We start from the raw sequence: 26,981 nt of genomic DNA, 5'->3' as shown, positions 1-26,981 counted from the left end.
ATTGGTTCTGAGCATATGTTCTTTGTGACATATGAGTTGCAGGAGGCCTTTGGTTGTGCCCTCTGATATGTTTGATATGGGCTTGGGCAATTCCGAGGCTGCCTGAGGTGCTGAAGCCTTTTTCCTATTTCTGATGCAGAGTTGGGAGTTTGGGATCCCACTGTGCAGGGAGCTGGCGTGTCAGTATGAGAGCCTCTATGATTATCAGAGCCTCAGCTGGATTCGGGTGAGCTTTGCCCCTTCCCCCACCCCAACCCTGAGTGGAGGTGCTAGCACTTTTCTGGCATCAACTTCTAAGGGAGCGTTTACTGTGGACCCAGCCCTTGGTTTAGTGCTGTGGACAGTACAGGAGAAGCAAAAGCCAAGGTTCCTGCTCTCAAGATGCTTGCATTATGGCTGGGGAACCAAAACAAACACATGACAAATGATTGTATGATCCAGACCCCAAGGGCCACTGGTGCTCAAGGAAGGGAGAAGCAGTATACACAGGATAGGATGGGGGTTTCAAGGAGGAGGTGGCAGCTCGACTTCATGAAGGAGCTTTTCCTGAAATGATTTTGTTCAGGTATGCTTCATCTGAAAACATTATAAGATCTTTCAGTGCCTTGGCTTATGGTCAATTCTAAGCAGCCAAGTAAAGGAAGTTCTTCTTCCCTTCTTTGATGAAAAATATTCAAAATTAAGTGAAATGGACTTTGAAGGTCTCCCAAATTTTTCCTAGTTGCCGGTGCTGGGTGTTAAATCGTAACAGGTCATTGGCAAAGAGAAGTCAGGAATCTCAGTTCATCCTCCTCCTGCACCTTTGTCAGCATGGCTAGCTCTTCTGTGTTCCCTGATCCTGATCAGGATTTGGGCCTATATAATAGATGTGGTTCTCTAGCAATAGCTTTTTGACTGGTCTTTGAAGGCCGCTGCCCCCTGGCAGGCTGGCTTGATTGAGTGCATTAGGGCTGTCTTCCCAGTCAGATTTCAGTGAGTTTTTCTGAACCTGAAGCCTGGCCAGCCAAGACTAAAAAACTTATTGACCTTGGTAATACCAGACATCATGGATATTAGTTCAACTTTTAAAGTTTAAAATCTCCTAAATTGGGACCAGTACCAGTGATGCTGGTAACTAAGCCTTCCTCATTCTGTTAGCGTCGAGTCAGATGATAAATGAACAAGAGCAATGCAGATGGACTGATGGAAAATGGTGCCACCTATAAGCAACACTAGCTTATACTCAATTGGTGTAGTGAGTATCAGTCAAAACCAGGAATTCCTGAGCAAAAAAAGGAAGTCCATGTTAAATGTGTACCCCTGAAAGTACAGGAAGCCTGAGTCTCTGTGGGGCTGAGTCCACTCATTGGGAAGGACACTCCAAGCAGCCTCTCAGGGCTGCTTCACCGTCAGGGGACAATGGAGAGCGAAGACTTCCTCTCCATCAGGCAGTTCCCCAGGGAGAGGTTGATCAGGGCTAGGGGCTCACTTTTTATCTAGACTGAGTCACCATGTTCTCTTTCCAAAAGACAGTGTCTACTTAGGCCTGGGAGAACTTGCTTTGGACACCACTAGCAGTCAAGCCAACCAACACAACTAGCAGTCAAGCCAACTAGCAGTCAAGCCAACTTCCTTTCTCGTTCACAGAAAATGGAGGCCAGCTACTATGACAACATCATGGAGCAGCAACGCCTGGAGCCTGAGTTCTTTCGGGTCGGCTTCTATGGCAGGAAGTTTCCTTTTTTCCTTCGGGTGAGTCCATTCAGGTAGTCACAAGAACTTCTATCATATTTTACACGTAAGTTATTTATAACCTGGTTTTTTTTTAACCTTTTTCCTATTCTACTGAACACATCTTTTTGAAGGACTGACCAGCCAACAAAAAGCATTTGGCTTAATTTGACTGGACTAGCTACCAACTTTAGACTCTGTTTCTCTCTGCAGTACTGTTTTGTAGCTACCTGGAATGTATGAGGGTGGTTTTCTTACCAAATCAACCAAGTTCCTGCAGGAAATGACCAGGGTGTGAGAATGTCCCATAGGTATGTTTAGAAACCTTCCAACTTCTGTTTCCAGTGCCTGGAATCCTCCAGTGTGACTATTCTCAGCCAGACAGGACATCAGTACAGCCCTGACCTCAACAGTAGGCAGTCCAGCCAGGGTGGAGAATTATTGATTTGAGAGATTTCAGAGGATAGTCCCCTTGCTCCTGGGGTTTGTGGGAGCTGCCAAACATTGGATTTGGCTGTGGAAAGCCTTTCCTAGGCAGCCAGTTCTCTGGCCCATGATGATTACAGCCATTTTGCTCCACCATTGCTGGAAAGGCTGAGCTGGTATATAAACAGAGTGGAAGGAATGACTGAGCATAGACATACTGACACCAGTTAAACAGTTGCGATTTTTTTTGTCTTTAATCAGCACAACCCAGAGGCTCCAGGAGAAGTCAGCCTGGGCTTGTAGGCTGTAGCCCATATGGATTTGCTGTTCTCAAATGACCTAAACGAAGCTGTGCTAATGAAAGAGCCCTAGGGCTGCAGTTGAGACCTAAGAGTAGCTCCTATTGTCCCCAGTTCCAGTATCATACTAAGGTTCAGTGTGCAGGAATCAGCTGGGAAAATTCATAGGATTCCCTTGATGTGTTTGGGATCCTATCTTACTGGAGAAATTGCTTTAGCCAGTGAGCAATAATAAGCTTGGTATCTCATCAAAGGTCAACTGAGCTTAATGGCTCCTTAAAAAAAGCCAGTCTGCTAAGCAACAAAGTCCAGGTTGACTACATTTCAGATGTAAGGCAGGTCAACATTCACATTTCTTGGGCAGTAATCATTATAGGCTAAAAAGAAAATGATTTCTACAGGAACTAGCAATAGTGATAGGGACAGCAAGCACTCTCTGCCTGATCGTGATCCCCGTAAGGCTCTAAGTCTATTGCACAGGAGTGTTTATAGTAGCAGAATGTGAATGAGTAGAGGATCTCCTCAGGAGACTGGACCTCCTTCATTCTCTAGGGACCATCCAGTCCAGGCATATCAGAAGTGGCATGTTTGTTGCCCCCATCAGCATAGATCATACAACAGCAGTGGGGGTAGAGGTCAACAGAAGAGAAAGCAGGCAAAAAAAAAAAAAAGAGAAAGAAGGAATAGTACAAGAATTAGAAACCAAAAGCATCTCTAGAAAGCCCTTTGATAAGCTAATGATTCTAGCCCTGTAAGTTATTTCTTTCGCATTTTATCTTTGCAAATTATGCTTGTCATTTTATTCTCCTTGTTTAGTCCCACAATTTGTATGTCATCCACCAGATTTTACTCCAAAACATCATTATTTTGAGTAATACAAAATCAGGCCCTGATGTTCCCCATTTCTGTCTTTGTCAAGCAGGAGGTCTCCATCATGGTTCCACCTGGCTCCCACCCCTCATGCTCATGTCACAGGGAATGTCAGTGTCTTAGGGCTCTCAGAGCTTTCTGACAAGTAGGACCTGGTATAGAACCTGCATCTGAGCCATTCATACAGTGTTCTCAAGTGACAGTCTAAATGTTCAAACGTGGTTTCAAGGGTGCCAGTAATGGAGGAAAAATAACAAGAGGTGTTAGGAAATACCGTCCATCAGTCCATCCTCATTTCCACACTAGGAGCTATGTTTCATGCATACAAATCTGCCTGGCCTGGCTACCTGCTGCCTTCCCTTCCCTCAGCTGCTCAGTTCATCTGTGGCAAATGGAATAAGTCCAGTGGAGGTGGCCGTTTGCTTTATAAATGGCAAGGGCAACATGGAAAGCAGTGGCAGCCAGATCTGTCTCATGTAGGGATGCTGGGGCTCTCGCCTGAGCAGACTTGAAAGCAGCAACCAGCCTCAAAGTCAATGCTCTGTGCCTTCCTCCTGCTGGTCTTCCCCAGAACACTAGGCTACTCTTTCACCTTCCCACATAGGCCATCTATTACTCTAGCTCTGTCAGCTTGAGTTCTCTGGACCATCTGCCCATCTTGCTTCACAAATGTGATTATCTACTAATCTGCATGGAGACAGGAAAACATCCAGCCCTCCCTCCTTGGGGGAATTTCTGTTTCTCTTCATTTGACTTATGAACAGACACTGGAGAGGATTGTACGTTTGTGAGTGGATATGAAAAGGCCAGTTCTAAACAGTTACCTTCTTTGTCAGTTCTCCTTATCAAGCAAGGGACTTAGAAATGTCTCTGTCCTCTGTCTATTCCACTGGAGAGGCCAGCCTGCTCTTCCTGACCTTGACTTCCCTTCCAGTGTTGCCCTTCCTTTCTGATCCATCTGGACATGTGGCCTAGCCTTAGCTGAGTTCTCCCATAGTAAGAGAGGAAGTGAAAAGTGGGCAGAAATCCTATTCCAAAAAGGCTGAGGTCATCCACAGCCTGGCCTGTGATTATCCTTGTACTGGGAAGCGTAGGGCTGGCCCTGTGGAACCTCTCTCTCCCCCTTCCTCTGAAGACATGCCAAGAGGGGCTGCCAGTGCCTGACACCATTTGCCAAAGTGAATCTAGTGAGGCAACTAGGCAGGCAGACAGATGTCACCAGAGGGCTTCAGAGGAGCCTCCTCCAGCCACTCACTCTTGACCAGCTGTGAGGTAGACAGAGCAGCAGGGTTGAAGGTGCCTTGTCATGCCTTCCGTACACAAAGAAAAAAACTGAGACCTAACCTGTACCAAGTGTGATGTAACATGAGGTTTTAAGAAATGTGTAATTGGGGACTTCCCTGGTGGCACAGTAGTTAAGAATCCACCTGCTAATGTGGGGGACACAGGTTCTATCCCTGGTCCGGGAAGAGCCCACGTGTCGCAGAGCAGCTAAGCCTGTGCGCCACAACTACTGAGTCTGTGCTCTAGAGCCCACGAGCCACACTACTGAGCCCACGTGCCACAACTACTGAAGCCTGCGCGCCTAGAGCCTGTGCTCCACAACAAGAGAAGCCACTGTGATGAGAAACCCGTGCACCACAACGAAGAGTAGCCCCCTCTCACTGCAACTAGAGAAAGCCCACGCGCAGCAACGAAGACCCAATGCAGCCAAAACTAAATAAATTTATTTTTAAAAAAAAAGAAAGAAATGTGTAGCTGGAATGATGTTCTGCTGACACAGTTGCAAAGGAGTTGCTGCCAGAGAGGTTGATAAATGCCCACTGGACACTGGGCAACGTTTAGACTGTTTCTCCCAGCTGACAAAAGTGATCCTACAAAAGCACACACCTGATCACCCCTTTTTCTAAATTATTTGGTGGTACCCATAGTGATACTCCTTGGCACACACCTGCAGGCATGTTCACTCACCCTCCCACCAGTTCTCCACAAGCACCTTCTTTCTAGCTGTGCCTTTTCCTGTCTTGGCTTGTGGCCCTGGTTGTCACCGTACCCACATAGATTGCCCCCCACTCTTCTCTACTGCGCTAACCCAGGTGGACCTTCTAAGGACTCTTTTCAGGCATGGCTGTTTCCAAAATCTCACCCCGCCTCCCCACTTGCATCCCTTCCTGTGTGAGGAGACCTCCCTCCCTCGAGCTTCCTGCAGCCTTTGCCATACCTACCACCCCGGGCTGTCACACCACAGTGCAGTTCTCCCTTCTGCTGTCCCTCACCCTTCTTGACCATCGTTTCCCTTAAGGCAGAGACTTAGTGCTGTGTCCATGCCTGCCACAGGGGTTCCTAGGACACGTCTGTGGGATGAGGAGGCGGGGGATGGGTGGCTGCAGGCGAGGCATTGAGTGTGCTCTCCCGTTTGTGGCAGAACAAAGAATACGTGTGCCGTGGCCACGACTACGAGAGGCTGGAGGCCTTCCAGCAGAGGATGCTCAGCGAGTTCCCACAGGCTGTCGCCATGCAGCACCCCAACCACCCTGATGACACCATCCTGCAGTGTGATGCCCAGTGTATCTTTTGACACTTAGTAGGGGAAGGAGGGCTGGGATCCTGGGAGGTGAGGCCCACCCAGTCAGCTGCCCCTCTGCCATGTCGTTGGCCAAACAGGCCAGGTTACCTATAAGTCCTGAAGCACAGTGTGTCCTCATTACTGACTGACACTTAGCAGGGCACTCGTGCTTCACAGAGGGGCAGTGGCATGCCCTTAGCCATGGGGGCCTGGTCATCAGCTGAGCTTCAGGGGGACCTTTATCCCTCTGGTTGGCTGCTGCCAGCACCTGAGTCCCCACCCTGCCCTATGAAGGGTCTGTCTAGGCAGCCAGCAGCAATCACTGTGGACTCTTGCCACAGGGATACTCCACTTCTGTGTCCTGCTCTACTCCCACGTGCATCTGTTGTTACCCAGAGCCTTTGCCAGCAGGACTGAGGCACAGCTCTGGGGATGGGGGAGGAGACAGGGGGTCTGAGGCACTTGGAAGTCTGAATGCAAACACTGGCCTGCCCCTCATTCCCCACACACAGCTTCCTTGAAGACCTCATGACGGTCGCCATGACTGTGGCAAGCTTGTTCCAGAGAGAGGAGGGCAGGTAGACTCCCATATGTTATCTCGCCACAGAGATCCCAAAGAGTACTTTGTTAAAATGTTGTTTTGCAGTAAATACAGTTTACCCACAGTGGGCAGGCCCAGGCCCTTGCAGCTTTTTCATTTCTGTGGGGTGGGCACCTGCATTCTCCTGACCCCTTTCCCTTCTTTCTTAAAGGGGCACTGGAGAACACCTAGCTGTTGACATCTCACCTTGGCTGAGTGCTCAGGAGACTGATTGCTGGAGCGGGGAGAGGGGCAGATAGGGAGATTCGGTCTGTGTTTGGGTCTGATCTGCCCCTTGAAATGCTGCTGCTGCCAGTAGGGAACAAGGGCTGTGGTGTTCTCTCCTTTGGGGGGATGACAGGGGTCAGCCACTCAGGTCCATCTCTCTTTCAGTCTTTATGGGTTTCTCCTTCACTTCCTGCCCAGACTTGCAGATCTATGCAGTGACGCCCATTCCAGATTATGTGGACGTCCTGCAGATGGACAGGGTCCCAGATCGCGTCAAGAGCTTCTACCGCGTCAACAATGTGAGGAAGTTCCGGTACGACAGGCCTTTTCACAAAGGCCCCAAGGACAAGGAGAATGAATTCAAGGTGAACAAATCTAGGGAAGTGGGGGCGGTGCTTATAGCGAGGCCGGGGCAAGCCCCACTTTCTCAGGAGCTCATCAGTGTCTCACCCTTCGGGCAGGCAGGGCGTGGTAAAAATCACTTAATGGCCTGAACCTACCTGTGCCTTCCCTGCAGAGCCTGTGGATCGAGCGAACCACGCTGACCCTGACCCACAGCTTGCCTGGCATCTCTCGGTGGTTCGAAGTGGAGAGGAGGGAGCTGGTGAGACACGTTTCAGATGGGGCTGATTTTCACAGCTGCTTCCTCAGTTCTTGCTTTGGGGGCCTTTCTCTAAGGGCTGAAGAGAGAAAGAGTGCTTAGGCCGCCTATCTGGCCTAGGCTGCCACAGGCAATCCTGTGCTGGAGGCTTTGTGCACCTTCGTTCTCTCATTTAATAGTCACAACACCCTTAGGCACCAGGTATTTTTTTTTCTCACAATTTATGAATGCAGAAACTATTCTCTGAAGTTCAGGAAGCCAGAGACCTCTGACTTCAGAACTGGTGCTCTTCTCTATTTACTGTACTTCTAAGTGCCTACAGATTAGAAGAGGAAATTACAAAGGGCTCAGGGAGTCCCAACTCCACAGGAACAAGGGCGGGGAGTCAGAATCACAGGTCATAGATCCCTGCTGTCAGAACTGTGATGAGGGAGGGGTTGACATTGTGCCTGGGATGACACCATTGATGTGTGTCCCCAGGTGGAGGTGAGCCCCCTGGAGAATGCCATCCAGGTGGTTGAGAATAAGAACCAGGAGCTGCGGGCCCTGATCAGCCAGTATCAGCACAAGCAGGTGCACGGCAACGTCAACCTGCTCAGCATGTGCCTGAATGGCGTCATTGACGCCGCTGTCAATGGAGGCATTGCACGCTACCAAGAGGTGAGCTGGGGTCCCAGACCAAACCCTGGCTGGGAAAGCAGTTCTCAGGTGCCTCTTCTTGAGATTCCAGCCTCTGAGGGAAGCCTTCCCAACAAGCCCTCTCCTGGCTGTGCCTCAGCTGGCCAAGGGTGGTCCTGGGATGAGGCTTTAAGCTCCCTGCCACTCCCTATTTACATTGCACAGCTCTCTGATGGGGCCTTTTCTTCATTTTTATTCTCTGAACTCTGACAGATGGGTAATCCATCTGATTATGGAAGGATGTTAAGTGGCCTCCAAGAGGAGCCTGAGAGCCCAGCCCTTCACAAGAAGTGAGTTGTGGGCTGGCTAAGAGACTAGTCCCCTCACCCTGGCCACCAGCCCTGCCTGCCCTACCCAAGCCAGCAAGGCTCCATGAGGGGCTGAGACCAGCATTCAGGCTTAGATTACTTGGTCACCTTCGGTCCTTCTTAAGACACAAAAAAACACATCTGTGATTGCCGGAGGTTCAAGCAGGCCAAGCTAGAGGTACGTTGGTGTGTGTACCTGTTAGGAGGCAGCCCGGCTACCTTTCAGGTGGCACCTTCAGACTCTAAGTAGTAGCCCTGGGAAGAGTCTTCCTGACTTGGCCTTTTCTTTCACAGGCCTTCTTTGATAAAGATTACATCACCAAGCACCCAGGAGATGCTGAGAAGATCACTCAGCTCAAGGAACTCATGCAAGAGCAGGTATGTCTTGCCGGGGTTAGAGGCCAGTGTCTAGGAGGGAAAGGCTAGGCACCACACGATAGCTGGATAGCTGCAGCACCCAAGGTCTGCTCCCTGGCTAACGGAGTAGTGTTGTCTATCACCCTGATAGGTTCATGTTCTTGGAGTCGGGCTGGCAGTTCATGAGAAGTTCGTGCACCCAGAAATGCGCCCTCTGCATAAGAAGCTGATTGATCAGTTCCAGATGATGCGGGCCAGTCTCTACCATGTAAGCTGATCCCTGTCCTGTCCCTGCTGCAGTATAACCAGGTGTCACTTCCTCCAGACCTGTGCAGCAAGCCAGAGGAAGGGGGGGTGGGAAGAGGGGCTGGAGAGGCAAACGTGAAGGAAAAGCTGTTCCCACCACAGGATAGCAGGAGGCAGAGGTGGGTGCTCTAGCCAGGAGAAGGACACCCAGGATCCTCTTACTCACTTCCTCCCTAAGGAGGAGTCATATTCAAGGACAGAGAATGTTTTTTTCAATGCACTGTGCTGGTGAAGAGAGGTTTTCATATGAGGAGGAAAAGTTTACGGCCCACATGCAGGGATCTCTTTGGAGATATTTCTCATCCCAGGAACCTACAGAGGTAAGGCATAGCCTGAGCCAGCCTTCTCTCCTCCCTCTCCCTCTTTCCCCTCTCTTTCCCCTTCCTCTTTACCCCCCTGCCTCCCTTCCCTCCCTCTTCCTCCATCATGTCTGATGACCCAGGCTCACATCTGAGAAAGCCTAGAGTGGGCAGTACTTTTGTACTGGCCTCTCTTAGAAGGGTCAGGTAGGTTCTGGGGCTGGCCCAGGCCCCAGAAGATCTCCCTGACTCTGACCTGCCTCCTAGGTCTCCATGGCAGGGTTTGACCCAAGGACTGATGCACACAAGCAGTAGCAGGGTCTGTATTCCAGGGCTAGTTTCCCTCCAGGGGTCTTACAGGGAATGCTGTCTGGCTGAGAGTAGGCTTCAGGTGGTCTTGAGCGAAAACTTCTGGTCTCTCTGTGTGTGAACTTCCCCATCACAGCAGGTGACCCAGGCAAGCTAGAGCCTGGCCACTGGGGGAGCTCTCTAGCATGCAGGCTGTCAGGTCACTGCAGGAAAAGGCACAAAATGCTCGCCCACATACCTCAGGGTCTCCAGGGCACACATGGAGGTGTCCTCTCCAGCTGCAGAAGCACATTTCAGCCTTCTGCATGCTTTGGAAGAAGGGAGTGGAAAACCTCCTGCTTCTTCAGGGCAAGCTCAGAAACATCCCCAGTGCACCTAAGGCCCACAGATTGTGAAGGACTTCAGGAAGCCTGGACAGTTGTGCTTTGTTTCCTCAGAGTCACAAATAGGGACACAAACCAATGTGCTGTCACCCAGGAGGATTTGGGATCAAAAGTTTCTGCCAAGATGTCTACATACTTAATTATGCAAAAATAGAACTGTACTGTTTTCCAATTACTTGCATCAGGATTTTGTGTCCTGTCTCCCCATAGACTGTGTCACAGACAACTTAACCCAGGTCACTGAGAACTGAGCCATTTAGCAATCCAATAAAACCCAACTCCAGTTCTTATGTAAGAGGTGTCCACTGTCTGACAGATGATAATCAGCTCTTCCTCTCCTGTTTCCCAGCTCTTGTTCTACTTTTCCTATAGTGAGAAATGCCTGTTAACACACTCTTATGAACTCAGACCAACCTCAGCCTACTCCAGATGAGCTCTTAGTGGGTTGACCTAGGCCTCACAGCCTCTGCCCCAGGCTGCAGTGTGGTTAGGAGGGTGCTTTAGTCGTGAAGGGGTCACTGCCCAAAAGAAGCCAGTAGTTCAGGTTCAGCCAACAGTATATGATTTTTTTTTCTTTTACATTCCTGCCACCAGCCTGCTCTTCCCTCTCACCTCTTAATTACTTATTTATTCTTAATTATTTATTATGAAGGGGCATTCGTTTCTCAACAGGAGTTTCCGGGTTTGGACAAGCTAAGTCCTGCATGTTCAGGCACCAGCACCCCACGGGGAAATGTCCTAGCATCCCATAGCCCCATGAGCCCAGAGAACATCAAGATGACCCACCGGCACAGGTATGGCCTTAGGGCTGAGGAGGGTCCCCTCCACAAAGGTAAGTCTGAATGTCAAAGATCAGAGCAAGGAAGTCCAAAATAGTGCTTGTGTGTACGCACATGCCCTCTTACCCATGTGCACAGCAAACACACAGCTCCTGCTACAGGATCTACACTCTGCATCCAGTCATCCTGGGTGACAGAGGAGTATACATGGTATTGTGGGAACATGGAGGAGGGGGCATTTGGGTTAAATCTTGAAGGGTAAGTAGAAGTTTGCTGGGCAGAAAAGATCCAGGCAAAGTCACCAACATGTGCAGACACCTCAAGATATGAGCAAGCCAGTCTGGTCAGCACTCCAGGTAGAGCCAAGTGGCTGGAGTGCAGGATTCCAGGGCATGGAAGAGGGCCAGGACCAGCTCTGGATGGGCTCGGTTCATTCAGGCCTTTGGACTTGATCCCAGGGGGAATGAGGATCACCAGTTGGTTTTAAGGAAGAGGACAACATGGTGATGTGAACATCAAGGTGTCCCTGCTCTGCACTCAGGAGTCCTGGTCACCGGGGCTCCACTGGGGAGACTTCAAGTCTCCAGGGCAGGAAGCCCAGGCCAGGGGATGACCCTGGAGAGGAGCCCTCACTTGGGTTTGTTTTCCAATGTGAGCAGCAAGTCAGCACAGAGGGGTACTCAGCAAATGAGAAGGAATGAATGAATGGGGGGCTGCCTAGAACTGATAGAAGAGAACTGTTGGCAAGCCTGTGGCCACAGAAATGGAAGGAGGCCAACAGATGGTTCACAGCCAGCTATTTTGATAGCTTCCCCAAACCAGGAAGACACCCTGACCTAGGAGCAGATCCCATCCGGGTGTGGGCACTGGCTCAGATAAACACCCCATAGCAAGGAGGACCTGGGATCCTTGACCTGATTCAGCATATCTCTCATTCCTCCTGCGACACTGCTGATGTCATCAGACTGAGTGGCCATAAACCATTTAACTCTAGGTCGAGGCTATGCCAAGCTACGGTTGGCCCTCCCAGACTAGGGGCCCCTGGTGGGGTTCAGGACTGCTCCAGGCCTCAGATGGGTATGAGCATTGGCTATGGAACCATCCAAACCAGTGATGGCTAAGGCTTGGGGATGACTGTTTTATACACACCCATGACTCTCCCCCCACCACCTAGCAAAGTGTCTCAGCTCCAGACCTGACTCCTCCCTATCTCCCACTCTTGTTCACAGCCCCATGAACTTGATGGGGACTGGCCGCCATTCATCATCCTCTCTCTCCTCACACACATCTAGCGAAGCTGGAAACGTGGTGATGTTGGGTGACAGCTCCATGGGCGAGGCTCCTGAGGACCTGTACCATCACATGCAGGTACAAGAACCGTCCAAGGAGAATGGGCCAGGGCACCATACCTAGAGGATTCACCTCTCTGCTGGCCTGAGGACTGGCATCCCTGCCTAGTTCTCTTGTTCCTGAATTCAGAACACCCAGAGCTAGCAAAACTGCCTTCCCTCCACACCATCCCATGTTGCACTTCCCAGGCCTTCTTTCCCAAGAAGGAAATCTAGCTTCAGTCCTGGCTGCTCTTAGAGATCCCATGGGAATGCTCCTCTGACAGATTGCCTTCCTGCCTGGCATTCCTGATGGCTAAGTCCTGCTTCCTCCATGGGCACCATCACTAGAGTCTACCCAACAGCCCTGCTCCTTTGGGGTTATAGGTGACCCTTAGTGCTGGCCATCAGCCTGGCCTCCATCAGGGCAAGGGTACAGTATCAGACACTGGGTCTGGGCACCTCATGGCATGAATAAGCCAACTCTGGGCCAGTCTACAATCCTGGCCATTCAGACCTCTATCCTGCTAATATTTCTCCCTTTGCAGCTCGCGTATCCCAACCCCAGGTACCAGGGCTCAGTCACCAACGTCTCTGTTCTGTCCTCGTCCCAGGCAAGCCCTTCTTCCTCCAGCCTGAGTTCCACTCATTCAGCACCATCCCAGATGATTACCTCTGCCCCTTCCAGTGCCCGAGGTAAGGATGGCAGGGCGCTGCTTGCAGAAGGGAGAGGAGAGAGCCTCATGGGCCCCACTTGTCCTCCTCTCATCTGTGGCTATGTCTTTGAAAGCGGCCCTGTGACTTAGAGAATGCTCACCTGCGCTTTTAGCACCAAGGACTCGAGGGGTCCTACCTCCAAATCTTTTTCTCTGGCTGGCTTCAGACCCTGCTTGGAGCAGTGGTTGCAGCTATGCTGCCACCGAGGTAGCTAGCCATCGCATCTCCACCTCAGTAAGAGGACACACAGCCTAGGGGAAGGCTCAGTTCTTTTCCATTGAAGTGTTTGCAAGAATAAAGCTCAAAGTTAAGGCAAAAGTGAGTTTTGTCTTGAGTAATCAAACATGATGAAAAAGTATGAAAATTAAATTTGAAGACTAAAATTAACCCTGGAAAATATTATTATAAACGGTAACAACAGCCAAAAAATCTTTGTTCAGTTGGGAAAGTCTTTTTTTTTTAATTTTTATTTATTTATTTATTTATTTATTTATTTATTTATTTATTTATTTATTTATGGCTGTGTTGGGTCTTCGTTTCTGTGCGAGGGCTTTCTCTAGTTGCGGCAAGTGGGGGCCACTCTTCATCGCGGTGCGCGGGCCTCTCACTATCGCCACCTCTCTTGTTGCGGAGCACAGGCTCCAGACGCGCAGGCTCAGTAACTGTGGCTCACGGGCCTAGTCGCTCCGCGGCATGTGAGCTCTTCCCAGCCAGGGCTCGAACCCGTGTCCCCTGCATTGGCAGGCAGATTCTCAACCACTGCGCCACCAGGGAAGCCCGGGAAAGTCTTAATCAGAAGAGATGGCTCTGTAGAAAGCTATTAACTTTGCCAATTATTGCTTGATTTCTTGTTCAGTTGAATAAATATTGTTCTGAGCCAGCATCTTTTTCACATTCTGATTCTAGTTCCTGTAGTAAAATTTGATTCTCTGTCCTTTTAGATAGAAACATTCACAGTGGAATGGAAATTAGCTATGGTGACTAAAATCTAGCACTTCCCAGGGTTGGCTGTGCAGAATAGTAGCAGAAGAGAGTGGTGAGCTTACCAGCTAGTCACTGGCTGTTGCTTCCAGGCTTCAGAGGGGTGGAGTCTCTTTGTTCTTCTCATTATTATGAAGATAAACAGAAATAGCACAAATGTATGACATAGAGGGTCACTGAGGGGAAAAAAAAACCCTTTTCTTTCATAGCACACAAACCTGAAAGGCCCACAGTAGCAGTGATGGAGAGAGAGATGCAGTGGCCAACTGGGAAAAGCCTCAGCAGACAGCAGAAGGGGGGTAAGGCTGCAACAGGCACAGTTACAGACTTTCACCTGAAGCATCCAGCCCAACCCCTCATTCCCTGTGGAGGACACAGGTCCAGTGAGAGGGGCTTAAGGCCATCCAACCAGTTTGTGGCCAAGTTGATTTTGGAGTTTGAGTCTTTACACTTGCCAGCCCTCAGTCTGATGCCCATTCCACTTCCATGATTGCCTCCCTAACATGGACCAAGGCACTCAAAAAAGGGGAGCCAGCATTTGGAAGCAGGTATTTCTAGTGTTAAAGAAGAAAAATGATCCAACAAATGGGTGCATGTTGAAGATTTGTCAGTATGTGAGGGCTGCAAACATAGAGAAGCAACAGTGATTTGTGTTATAAAGAAGGTACATCAAAAGATGGTTTGGGGAATAAAAAGGAAGGAAACCCTGAGAAGTCAGCCATGACTTCTGTAGTGGAGGTTAGCATTTGCAGTGTCTTAAGGTAATGCTCCTGAATAGAGCTGCAGAAACAGATTTTGTAATCTAATCTGTCGTGTGGGTTTTTTCCTAACCTGAACACTCTCTAAGATATACTCAGCCATATCTAAGTCTTTAGCTGGGTATTCTTGCTGAAGTCAGATCTCTGAACCATGATTATTGATAAAAACAGAGGCAGCAAAGGATGGACATTTTAACTCACTTCCACTCTGACATTGCTCAGACACTTCCTCTAGGCAGTGCCTGGTACTCGGTGCCCTGAAGAGGACAAAGACGCCATCAGGGACCTCACAGGCTTTCTGGTACCACGTTTGTCCTTCCAGCTAACCATATACTAATCTATTCCCTCATCAAGCTTTTACGAGTGCTCAGTGAGAAGTCTGCGTTGCTCTTACACCATCAGAGTTGAATAGAGAGAAGTTATGTTCTCCCTGTTTGGAAGTGATCCCTTTTTATTTCAAAAGGCTTGGTTATCAATTGCTGCATAATAAACCACCCACCAAAACTTAGTGGCTTAAAACCACAATTTATTATCATCTTGCGTGATTCTGTGGGTTAACAGGGCTCACTGAGCAATTCTCAGTTGCAGTCTCTCATGAGCTTGCAGTCAGATGTCACCGGGGGCTGGAATCATCTCAAGACTCAACTAGGCTGGACATCCAAGATGGCTCGCTCACGTGGCTGGCAGGTGATAATACCTGTCAGCTGGGAGCTCAGCTGGGGCTGTCAACCTGAGTCCCTACGTATGACCTCTCTCTGTAGCTTGAGCTTCTCACAGCATGCAACCGATTTTCCCCAGAGCAAGCATTCCAAGACACCCAGTCAAAAGCTGCAAGACTTCTTATTACCCAGCTTTGGAAGTCCCAGAACATCCCTTTTGCCACATTCTGTTGGTTAATCAAGTCACTAAGGCCAACCCAAATACCAGGGTGTGGAATAAGACTGCACCTCATGATGTGAGGAGTGGCATGTGTTTTGGGAGGGAAGACATTGATGGTCGCCATCTCTGGAGGTAAGCTATCATGATGGTCAAACTCTAGAATATCATATAGTGAAAGGCTGATAGGAGCTCCCTCCCTTTCTGGAGTAGATATGAAGTATAAAAGTGAACAAAATGGTTAAACAGAATGGGGCCCAAAGCTGGGAATCATGATAAGAGCAGAGGCTATTAAGAAAGAGCAGGAAGTCACTTCTAGGCTACAGCATCCATGCAATCCATGTGTAGGCCCATCTGGAGGAAACCATGGACCCAACATGTGTCAGGCCCACATGTGAGAGAAGATACAGACTGTGACCTGGTGTCATAGAGGAAGACTGATATTTTTAGATAAATGTGGTAGGTGAAGTAGTAGATGCACTGGGGTCACCAAAGAAACAAAGCGGCCCACTCTGGGGTTTATGTCTGATGTTACGGATGAGGGGAAGGCTTTCATGGAGAGTGTTCTGGAGAGTCCTTTGCATTGGAGTCACTTTCCCCACTCCCAGGAGTGGTCATGTCACCAATAGCCTTCCTTGCCGTGCCCATTGACACTCTGCTGTGGTTCTTGTTGCTTTGGAAACCTTCAAGTTGAATGGGCTGCAAGGCATAGTCTAAACTCTTGTACATCAGCAGCACCCCCTGGTGGTCAAAAGGCTGAGTGGGGCTAGGAAACATGGAGATTTTGATTGATCCTCCTTGAATAACTCAGTCATGCTGGGACTTAGCCCCCCCTGGGGTTTACCAAACTACAACTGAAGTAGTTCAAAAGTCCTGTGACACAAAAGCTCTTGTGGTGTTTAAATGTTTTCATGAAAAGTAGCCATCACTCTCTCCTACCATGGTATTGGCTGCCCAGGGAAGACAACTGGGAAGGAAGGAAGATGATAGAGTTAGAAAATCTAGTGGTAGCACAGAGCACCCTTTTGTTTTCGCACCAGAGAGGCCTCCATAACATGGATACAAATCCTCAGCATAGCCCCTGGGGCCTGCAGGCTGCTGTCCCGCCATCCTAGCCCTGCAACATGTATCAGGATATTGAGTGTGCAGATCTGGGGTTGGCCTGGTGAGCCAGACTGTGAGCTCCGTGAGGTGAGGGACCATGGCCAAGCTAAGCAAGGCGGTACACCATGTTCCAACCACATGCCTGGTGCGGGATAGGTATTAGATATGAGTGTGATGTAACTGAGTTGGTATAAAGGGGCTGTGTCTCTGTGCACGCCAAGTTGGGGGTACCCCTGTCCAGAGATGTGGCCAGCAGGACCCAGGGAGTATTCAGAGTTTCTTGCTGGAAAGGCACTATAGAAACCAGTGGGATTAGGAGCCCTTTTCCTTTTTTCTTTACACAGCCGTCTTTTTGAGGTTGCCTCAGAGCATAAGTTCTAAAAGAAAATATTGATGTAAGTAAAAAAAAATCACCAAATAGTAGCAATTCAGGCCAAGTTTTTCAAAAAAGCATACTTTACTCATTCCCTTATCAATGAAGGATATTTTTATAACTAGGTCTTAGAGCCAGCCCTGAGGTTCTGTAAACAGTATCGCTCAGACCAGCTGTGGAAGAAGTTTACTTAAATAATAATTGCCTTACTTGTTTTTAATATACTGACTTTTTCAACATATTTAAGCCTCATCTTCTTGGACTAAAATGAGTACAAGAGGCATTTCTCAAGACCGCCTGGCTGCAGAAGACCTTTTTTAGTTGTACCCTGACAGTGCCTGGACGGCACACTCACAGGAAGGCCCAGAGACCCTGGTTTTCAGGGACACACAGCCTCCTGAGCTGCAGGTTGACCTCTCAGATGGAGCCTCACTAAGAAAACGCCACAGAGAGGGGTTTCAACCACTTAAACCAGCCAGAGGCTGCCGAGCTGCCAGTGGGCAAGTAGGGGGCACTGGGGTCCAGGTGACCTTCCCACGAAGGGTCCAGAAGACCCCACTAGTTTGACATGGACATGCTGGTGTTTGGCACAATGAGTGATACACGTTTGGAGGGCCTTCTAAATTATATCTTCCCAAGGGAAGCCTGCAAGTTTATTCTCACTACTTCTGTGGAAGGTCCCCTTGAGGACCATTGGTTGACAGGTTCCTGGGCCCATAGCTGTGGCCTGCATCAATGGGGACTAAGCCACACCACATCTGGCCTCCATAACAGCCCCTCAGGCCAGAGGAGGTCTCACAAGAGAAGGGCATGAACCAAGTCAACTCAAGAGCCTGGGTTAAAGACCCACAAGTCCCAGACTAGCTCCATGACTCCCGAGTTCACTGAAGGGCAAGTCTTAGAAACCCTGGAGAGCCCCCTGTGTGCAGGGCCCTGGGCCCCCAGCCAGTGTGGCTGGGTCTGCAGTAGGATGGCCAGGAAGGCAGAGGCCAGGCACTGGAGGCTTGGAATCTGGGAAAAGGTGGTAGGGAGCCAGCTGGGAACAGGGCCAGTGGTGTCTGGAGAAGGTAAGTGTGTAGAAACAGTGTGTCAAGTAAGAACTGTGCTGCTGTGTTATCTGAGTGTGTCTGTTTCTGTGTGATGGCTCCATTGCAAGCTGGCCTGGGCCCCCTGAGAGAGCTCAGCACCCAGGCCACACCCATCTCCCAAGAGTGCTGGATGCAGAGGGCCCCTAGGGCCCCAGGTCCAGTCCCCAGCTCTCCTCATGATCTGCCTCTGAGCATGGTGAGGGCGCTGTCGGCGAGTCTGCATTGCCCCAGGCTGTAGTATGTGTGCCTTGGCTGGGATGCCAGGTGCAGCCCCCACCACCATCTAACCACCAGGCTCTGCTTCATTCCTCCTGTGCTTGCTGAGTTCATCCTCACCCCAACTGCAAGGGGACACCCATCCTGGTTCCTTGGCCCCAAGGATGCCTGCCCTCTGGGCCCTCCATCTGTGGCTTGTCATCTGTGCGTGATTGTTCTCACTTGGTTACAGGCTCTCCCTCTCTGCCAGATAAGTACCGCCATGCCCGGGAAATGATGTTGCTGCTGCCCACACACCGGGATCGCCCAAGCAGTGCCATGTATCCAGCAGCCATCCTGGAGAACGGACAGGTAATGGAGCCAGCCTACTGACTGCCCTTTGCTGCAAGTGTGTTGGCCTGGGCTTCCCTCGTTGCACTTGCTAGGCTTTCTGCATTGTCCTTCGTGCCTCCCTCATTCTGCCATAAGACCCTCAGAAGGCTGCTGGGCTCCTAGATGGGAACTGCACTGAATGTGCGGACCAGCAGTCCAGATGGAATACAGCTGTGGGTAGAGTGGTGGCAGGGTTGGAACCACCATTGTTTGTGTAGCTCTCTATCCTTCTGGCCAGCCTCCTGGACTCCATCTATAAACAGTCTGGCAGAGAAAATTGGTTCTTTTCTGTCCCAAGAAGGCAGTGGTGGACGTAGGTCTAGAAAATGGCCTTCTTCCCTGTGTGTGTGAAGGACATCCTCACTGGGGCAAACTCTGCCTCTTTCATCCATCCATCCATCCATCCATCCACCCACCTGAAGCCCCTCTCTACCCGCTGGGACTACCCTCCACACCATTTGCACAGCTCTCCAAATATCCTATATGGGGCCCTTGAACAAGAAGCTGCAGGGATTAGCTCCTTCCCCTCCTGTCCAGTCTGCCCTGCCCTTCTGTCAGGGTCCATGAAAGTCACCTCCAAACAACTGTTACCTAGTCCCAGAGTGCCAGGACTTCCCAGCAGTACCTCCCTGTGCCTGGTCAGCCCTGCCAGGTGGAAGGAGCAGGTCTGCCTGGCCGCTGCCCATCAGAACAGTAGGTCCTGTCTGTGACTTTGGGCTTGAGTGCTTCCCTTTTCCTGCCCTCAGTGCTCACATGGGCCTGTGCCTGTGGGGCATCTCCAGGAGACTAAACCTGCCAGTGCTCAGGGGTGAAAGGGGTCCCTAAATCCTTTCTACCAGTGGGTCTCCTTGGCAGGACAGAAGGATACAGTTAGATACCCTCGGGTGCCTGTGTCCTTTTTCTTGGCCATGTACAGGACAACCTGGAGCCCAGGCAGACACTGGAGGGTGGACCCTCAAACACTGCACATGGCAGGACTCAGAGCCAGATAGCATGGATAGTTCTCCAGCTGGCCTGATGTTCTCAACACATCTCAAGCATGAGCTGTACCACTGCTTTGATTTTTCCATCTGATCCTGGAATATCCTGGCTCCTGTGGCCCACAACACTGCCCCCAAGGTGTAACTGGTTGTTTTCACTCTTTGATGTTTTTCTCCTTCCCTCAGCTGCCAAACTTCCAGCGGGCCCTGTTCCAGCAAGTGGTTGGAGCCTGCAAACCCTGCAGTGATCCCAATCTGTCTGTGGCTGAAAAAGGTATAATTCCCCTTCCCAGGTGGCCTTCTCCCATGTTTATCCCCATCCTGAGCGTCTGACTTTTGTCCCTAAGCACCAGCTGGCCAAGGCTGAGCCACACTCTAATGCCCAGGCCAGTCTATCTGTCCAGAGTCCTGACCAGTTCCTGTGTTCACTGTTTAACCCACGTCTGGCTTGATGCTAAGGTTTGGATCCTGTTTGTTTGTATCTCTCCCTCCCCAGGGCCCACCCTCTGAGAAGCCCCAGCTGCCACCTGCCCTGAGCCCACCTTTATGAAAACTTGGGCTGCCGTATGCAAACGGTGGGCAGCCACTCCCCGGGGCTCCTCCCAACCAGCCCCAGAATTCAGCAGGCCCTGTGGCCCCTTTGGTCCCTCTCAACTTGGGCCCACGGGGACCTCTCCTTGTTGCTCAGAACAGGCCTGTGGCCAAGTCTGCCCCCAAGAATAATGGGAAGGACAGGCCATGGCAAAGTGAGTTTCCCAGAGACAGTCCTGTCCAAGGGACTTCAGTCCTGCTAGAGCCGCTCTGGCCTGCAGCTACTGTGAGTCCATTTTTTACACATTGCAAGTCCAACAACTATACCATGAGACTAGGCAATAATTAGAACAGAGGCTGTTTATAGATAGTGGAGTTTTACCCTGTGTTCTGCTTCAGCAAGCTGAAGGAAGAACCAGACTTGAACCCATATGACCCCGGCCCAAACACGGAGACCTGAGTTCATTTAACATAGAACAATACCTGTGTGGGGACTATGCTAAGCCTACCTGCCACAAAGAACCGTACCCATGTCAGCCCACTCCCTGTAGGTTCCCCTCCCCTCTCCTCCATCTGTTGGAGTTTAGGGCACACTTAGTCCCCAGCAATACAACCTGCTGTCCCATCAGAACATGTCCCTCCAAAGCTGTTGTCATGTCATCATTGCACCTCTTCACCAAGTACTGTCTGCTGTTCCCACTGTCATTGTTCCTCCCTTGCTCATCATGGAGGATATGCCTCTCTGTCCTCTTTAAGGAGACCACGCACGGGGTCCATGACCTCAGTGCCTGGTAGGCATCGGCACCGGGTACTCAACCACAAAGGGCATGGAGATTCTGGCTGAAGATGCCTTCCTAGCCTCAAGGTTGCACATCCCCAAAACATGCGGCTTACCTGGACCCCTGCACCTGTGCCCCAAAACAGAGTGCCCTTTTGGCCTTGAGGGCCAGAATCCACAGTGGCTTCTCTTTACCTGAGTTGTGGAGCAATCTCAGATCTAGCCAAGAGCACAGATGGGCTCAGAGCTCAAGTGGGTGCTGGTGGCCAGACCAGGACCTTAATGCCAACCGGACCCAGAAGAGCTTCAGGCTTCAGACCAAGCTGCAGCAAGAAGCTGGATATGCCCACCACCCCCCAGGTGTGGGAAGGAAAGAGGGTTGTCTCAGAACAAAGGCTGAGCCCAGAGCAAGCCCATTTAAGCCACAAAGCCAGTGCTCAGTGGGTAGCAAACTAGACATTTGCCTAGGGGGAACACATAGGCCAGAGTAATAACTCCCTAAGTCTCTACCTGGATCCTCCAGGGCAGGAACTGTGCATACTTGTCACCATTCTCTTGTCATTGGGATCTTGAGTCCCATGAGAACTCCACTTCTCACTTACATGTGTCTCTCTTTGCCAGGCAGTGACTCCCAGACCAGGCAAGCCTGCCCTCGAGGCTGTGGGCTGTGCACAGGGGACCTCAGGCCAGTGGTGGCCCGTAACAGAGAGAGAGAGAAATGGCCAGGACACAGTGGGGATTGCCCCTCTTCTCCTAGGATAGGTCTGTGCATCTTAGATTTTCCACTAACCCCAACGCACTTGTGCTGTATGGCACAAGTTCACTGGTCTCAGTGGTCACCAACAGCAGGCTACAGGGTGAGCTTGATGATTTCTGGTTCACACGGAGGGGCTCAGGCAGGTACCCTTTGTACACCATTGCAGCCTTGCCAGCTTTCTTCCCCCATAGCGTTCCTACCTGCAAGATCCTCTGGGCCCTTGTGGGTAAACTTTTGCAGTCCCACAGTTCTTCTGGGGTCTAGATGTGCACATGAGATCTTGGGCTGTCAGAGCCCCTTTGGGGAAGCTGCCCAGACCCACCTCCAAGCTTCTTATTCCGTGAGGTTTGGTGGCTTTTTATGGAGATGGAACTTCTCCTTTTCGGGAGAGGGAGGCTCAGTGCTGAGGACCAGGAAGCTCATGCTGCATCTTGAGGAAAGCCTACATGAGAATAGGCCTGTCCTGTTCTTAGGGTGGCTCAGGCTCTCCGAGGAGCCCTTCTGGTGGAATCCACCTGGTGTTCACCAGAGTCAGAATTCTTTCCTCCTTTCAGTGGACAGCTGAGTGTCTGTCTACCCAATCACTGCCACGCCCTCCCTTCTGCCACCAGCCGTCAGCCATCCCATGAGACTGAGCCACGCTCCTCAGAACTGAAGCTGTTGAGGTCGTTGAGTTCTACCCTGTGTTCTGCTGCAAGCCCACAGCAGTTCTGGACCAGTGAGGAGGACTAGGATGGACATGACCCATCACCTTATCCCTGGACCACATGGGGCCCAGCCCCTCCTGGCCACATCCTCCTCAACGGCTAAGCTCCAGCTCCTTCCCTCCCAGAGCCTCTCAGGTCCCATTAGGCCCTGGCGTTCCCCACTCAGGACCTGGAGTGGAAAGAACCCAAACCCCAGCCTCGTCAGGCTCACTTTAGCTATGACTGCCTCAGAACAAAGCCAGTGGGTAGGCCGCTTCTCTCTCTAGGAGAGCCCAAAAGGGAATTGGTGCCTGTCTGGCTTTGTAAGAGAAAGGGCGTATTTCTTGTCAGTGTTATTTGTTCTCCAGGAGGAGTTGGCCAGTAGCATTCACATGCCCCCTTTCTGCTCCTCGGACCCCAAGGTCCAGCCATTCCTCCTCTCCTCTCCCCCCCTACAAAGTCACGCACCCCAGCTGTGGCTGAAGGGCCAGTATTCTGGCACTGGACTTCTTCCTTACCATAGGTGGACACCCTGTGTTTCTCTTTGTCCAGGGCCCACTCTACCCTGCACCCATAGCATGTGGGTGCCAGGAACTGGGCCTCTCCACATGCCCCAAAGCACCCATGGGCTCCACAGCCCTCCCTCCTCTCTGGAAGCAGTGGTCCCTGCTGGACCTGGGCCATGACTCACGGGCTTTAGACTCTCCTCCAGCAGACACAGTGAATACCAGTCCTTACCTAGAAAACCCCTGTGCATCCCAAGCCCGGCCAGTGGGCACAGAAGCAACAGGGATGGGCAAAGCTTGTACGTACCACAGGCTCTTTGTGGGGCCAGCTTGGGGGCAGCTCCTGCCCACTCCCTGGCCGTGCACCAGCTGTGGATGGAGGCAGTCTCTGCTGCCCGCCCATCCTGCTCCCTGCTTTTCCCATTGGGCCAGGGCTATCGGAGAGCCCTGAATCCTGACCTTGGTAAGACTCTCCATAGGTGCGCGCTCGCACTCTCTCTCTTTTTTTGCAGTCCCATCAGCCTGTTTGACTCTCCTCTTCTCACCTCTTCTGTTCTCTCTTCTCCTCCTGGCAAGTCCTGGAGGCTGCAGATGCTCACTCCTTGCTGCACTTTCTCTCCGCTTACTGTATCCTGAGTATTCTTCAGACATCAGTTCACTCTGTTGCCGTCCTCTTAAGTGGCTTCTGTCCTGACCACGGTCCCCTGTGGGCCACAGTGTCTTGCTTGGCCAGTGTTTTGTGTCTTAGGAGCTGGCGTGCCACTCCCACGTGTGCTGAGTACATAGTATGCACCTGCAGAAGCCATAGGCTGTAGGACAGGCCTCTCTCAGAGGGTGGCTCAAGAAGTAACCTCCCTTCATGCCATCTGTTTTCACCCTTCAGCGGTGCCAGCAGCCCCCAGCAGCTGGAGCCTGGATAGCGGAGCCCGAGAGGCCCAGCCCTTCCTGTCTGCCCACACGGGGTGCATCCTGGCCCCCCCAGTGCCTCCCCGAAGCCTGCTGCATGGTAAGAAGACCTCCAGCGGGTCCCCCAGATAGTCCCCAGTCTCAGATTCTACTCACAGGCAAGGGCAACAGCCCTCCAGGCTGAGAAGATGGGCCGACTCAGCCAAGGAAAAAACATCCCCACTGCAGGAAGGATCCTGCTGGGCTTGGGGGTCAGTGAGGTTTCCAAGCACAGCAGGTGAGCTCAGTGAGGCCTTTCCAACCGTGGAGGCTGAAGACATCAGAACTGACCATGCCAAGCATGATACTCACCAGCTTGTCATCGCCAAGCAGTGGGCTGAGAGCTGCCACTGTCTGCGGTCTGTTGTTCCATGGGCTCTGATGCACTCGACCTTCTTGACCTCCTGTGTGGCATGGGTGTCTTTACTCCAGCAGCTTGTTTTGGAGAACTTCAGTGAAAAGAGAGGTTTTCCAGTGGCCTTCAATGCTGAGGGGTTGCAGGAGACTCACATCTGTCCAGTTGGCCCTGCAAGATATGCTGACTTGCAGTGCAAGAAGGCCCAGCTGAGGCTCTGGTTCTGTTTCCTTTGCAGGTCATTACTCCCTACACTTTGACGCCTTCCACCACCCCCTGGGTGACACCCCCCCGGCCCTCCCAGCCCGGACCCTGCGCAAGGTAATGCACTAAGATGACACCCCCACCAGGATGTGAGAGGAGTCATCTCAGCTGCTAGAATTACCTCTGAGACACCTGAGGTCTACCTCTCCTGCTTCTGTCCCTGAGAGCCCAGCCTGGCAGAAGCTCAGGGTGGCCAGAGCCACACTTGGGATGCAGATGACCAATGTGTCCTGCAACAAATGTGATGGGGGCAGGGAAGTCAGAGGGTCCTGGAGACGGCAACACATGGTACCCAGAGTATGTGAGCAACGAGCAGTGAGAAGCCAGGGGCTTCCCTTCCAACACCCAACTTATCAACACACCACAGTTCAAGACGTAAAGAAACATTCCTGTGGTGGATCATAGAGCACTTTAAACTGGAGTCCACTCAAAGCAAGGCGCATCAGATACCAGACCTTTACGAAAAACTCGTTAACTTTTCTGCAAATTGGAAAAGACTGTCATAGATTTTGGCAGCAGAATGCACTCATCTGGTCCATGGCCCACTAGGGTTCTTTCTACCCTCACCAACTGGCCTGATGACCCAGCCCTTCTGTCTGTACCCCAGAGCCACAGCCAGCAGCCTGGGACATGGCTTCAGGGGGCACAACTGCCCAGCAGCCAAGACAGGGCCACTTTTTAGCCACAGAAATGCAGGTGATTCTGGGGCTCTACTGGCTTGTTGGGGGCAGGGAAGAGCTAGGGGGTGACTGATGATGAAACAAGAAACATGCTGTTGATGAGGATTATTTTAAAGTTCATTAATAAGCAGACTCTTGGTCTTCTCTTCCCATGGTGGGCCAGCCAGCCTGTTTAGAAAGAGGGATTCTAACATTTCTACCTTTTCTTTTGCAGTCTCCTCTCCACCCTATCCCAGCCTCCCCCACAAGCCCCCAGTCGGGCCTGGATGGCAGCAACTCTACGCTGTCTGGCAGTGCCAGCAGCGGTGTGTCTTCCCTAAGCGAGAGTAACTTTGGGCACTCCTCGGAGGCCCCTCCTCGAACCGACACCATGGACTCCGTGCCGAGCCAGGCCTGGAATGCTGACGAAGATCTTGAGCCGCCCTACCTCCCCGTCCACTACAGCCTCTCCGAGTCCGCTGTCCTGGACTCCATCAAGGCCCAGCCGTGCCGAAGCCACTCAGCCCCGGGATGTGTCATCCCTCAGGACCCAATGGACCCACCTGCGCTGCCACCCAAGCCCTACCACCCCCGCCTGCCGGCCCTGGAGCACGACGAGGGTATGCTGCTGCGCGAGGAGGCTGAGAGGGCTCGGGGCCTGCATCGCAAGGCCTCGCTGCCTCCTGGGAGCACCAAGGAAGAGCAGGCTCGCATGGCCTGGGAGCACAGCCGAGGGGAACAATGAGGGGCAGGGAGGCAGCTGGGACACCACCCTCAGTGAGCAGCTTGCCCCACCACTCCAGGTCTGAAAAGCAAGTCCCCCCGCAGGGAGCCAGAGAGGCCTGGCACTCAGGAGAGGACCACCCCGAGTCTACATTTCTACTGCCGTGAACTCGTGTGTTGCCATGTACAGAGGCCACAGCAGCATGAAGGGTTGTGGCTTCTCTTTTTATTTCATTTTCTACATTCCATTTCTATGGGTTTTCCTTTTTCCTTTGTGGAGTAGATGCTTTCTTCCTCCTGCAGTTCCAGACCACGTGGAGCTATATGGAGATATTGCACAGACAGAATCGATTGCTTTGCAGGGCCTCAGGGGGTAGGAGCCCAGGCCCTCCCTCCAGGGAAGAGATGCACAGAAGAATGGAAATTGCGCTAGGGACCTCTTCCTTTGCTGTGTGGACAGAAGAGCTCACGGTTGTATTCAGGGATTGCAAGGACCACGTGGACTATGTCACCGGTGGACAAGGGGGCTACAAGCCATTTTGCACAAATGTCTGCCCACCTGCTCCCTCTTCCATCCAGGAGTGTGCAACTGAGAGGCTGGCTAGACCAAACTGCCAGCTCAGGCATGTCACCTGGCCTAACTGCATGCCCAGGGCATACTGCCAGGCTTCCATGGGCCAGCCCTGCCTCCTACCCTACCTTGGATTTTTCCCTCCATCGTTTTTATTTCTGACCCTTTGCCCCTCTCCACTCTTAATACACCCCATGCCCTGCAGGAGCCCCCTTGGTGCATGGATCTGCAGTGGTTATCTCCTACCCTCTGGAGTTTGAGTGGGGGTGTAGCGCCAGAGGGACTACCCTCTCCACCTTCCTCCCCAGGGCCCGGGCAGCCACGTGTTGAGAAACAAGCTGATACAGGAGTGAGGCTGGGGTGTGGCAGGGGCCGGAAATCCTCTAAACTTTCAGAAGTGGCCAGAGTGCCTGTCATCAGCTCCTGAATCAGGGATTTTCAGCACTACCTCCAAGCAGTGGGGTTGGCTGCCCAGCCAGGCTTCTAAGGCCGGAGGACTCGTGGTCAGGTTCAGCAAGCTCCTGGGTAAAAAGGGTGGGAGGGAGCTTCTCCTCTTAGAAGCAGAGAGCCACGCAGGTTGAATTATCCTCTCCCAGTAGCCAAGTGCAGGGCCTCAGCTCCAGGCCCGTGGAGACCACCACTCAGGGTTCAGGGCGGGCAGGAGGGCAGTTTCTCCAGCCTCCCCAGTCTGTTGGGCAGAAGGCAGTGGTGTCT

The 26,981-nt window shown here is 51.6% G+C and overlaps 1 protein-coding gene across 4 annotated transcripts in view; it reads left to right on the top strand.

Moving 5' to 3' along the window:
• DOCK3 (dedicator of cytokinesis 3) overlaps nt 1-26,945 on the top strand; it is a 384,134-nt gene extending 357,189 nt beyond the window's left edge. For 3 of the 4 annotated variants that reach the window (XM_082348082.1, XM_082348081.1, XM_082348084.1), the window contains 16 exons: nt 140-226; nt 1,627-1,731; nt 5,731-5,872; nt 6,878-7,044; nt 7,197-7,283; nt 7,761-7,940; nt 8,561-8,644; nt 8,775-8,891; nt 10,593-10,714; nt 11,929-12,067; nt 12,576-12,723; nt 18,373-18,491; nt 19,679-19,766; nt 23,634-23,756; nt 24,289-24,371; nt 25,209-26,945. In XM_082348082.1, coding sequence (XP_082204208.1) covers nt 140-226; nt 1,627-1,731; nt 5,731-5,872; nt 6,878-7,044; nt 7,197-7,283; nt 7,761-7,940; nt 8,561-8,644; nt 8,775-8,891; nt 10,593-10,714; nt 11,929-12,067; nt 12,576-12,723; nt 18,373-18,491; nt 19,679-19,766; nt 23,634-23,756; nt 24,289-24,371; nt 25,209-25,718 — 2,301 coding nt within the window. In that variant the 3' untranslated portion in view covers nt 25,719-26,945. The remainder of the gene's footprint in view (nt 1-139; nt 227-1,626; nt 1,732-5,730; nt 5,873-6,877; nt 7,045-7,196; nt 7,284-7,760; nt 7,941-8,560; nt 8,645-8,774; nt 8,892-10,592; nt 10,715-11,928; nt 12,068-12,575; nt 12,724-18,372; nt 18,492-19,678; nt 19,767-23,633; nt 23,757-24,288; nt 24,372-25,208) is intronic. The other variant, XM_082348083.1, reaches the window with a different exon arrangement.
• The last annotated feature ends 36 nt before the right edge of the window (nt 26,946-26,981 follow it).

This window comes from Balaenoptera borealis (genome assembly GCF_965194805.1).
Source record: "Balaenoptera borealis genome assembly, chromosome: 12".
In the NCBI taxonomy this organism is placed as follows: Eukaryota; Metazoa; Chordata; class Mammalia; order Artiodactyla; family Balaenopteridae; genus Balaenoptera; species Balaenoptera borealis.
This window is presented reverse-complemented; position numbering and strand designations above follow the sequence as displayed.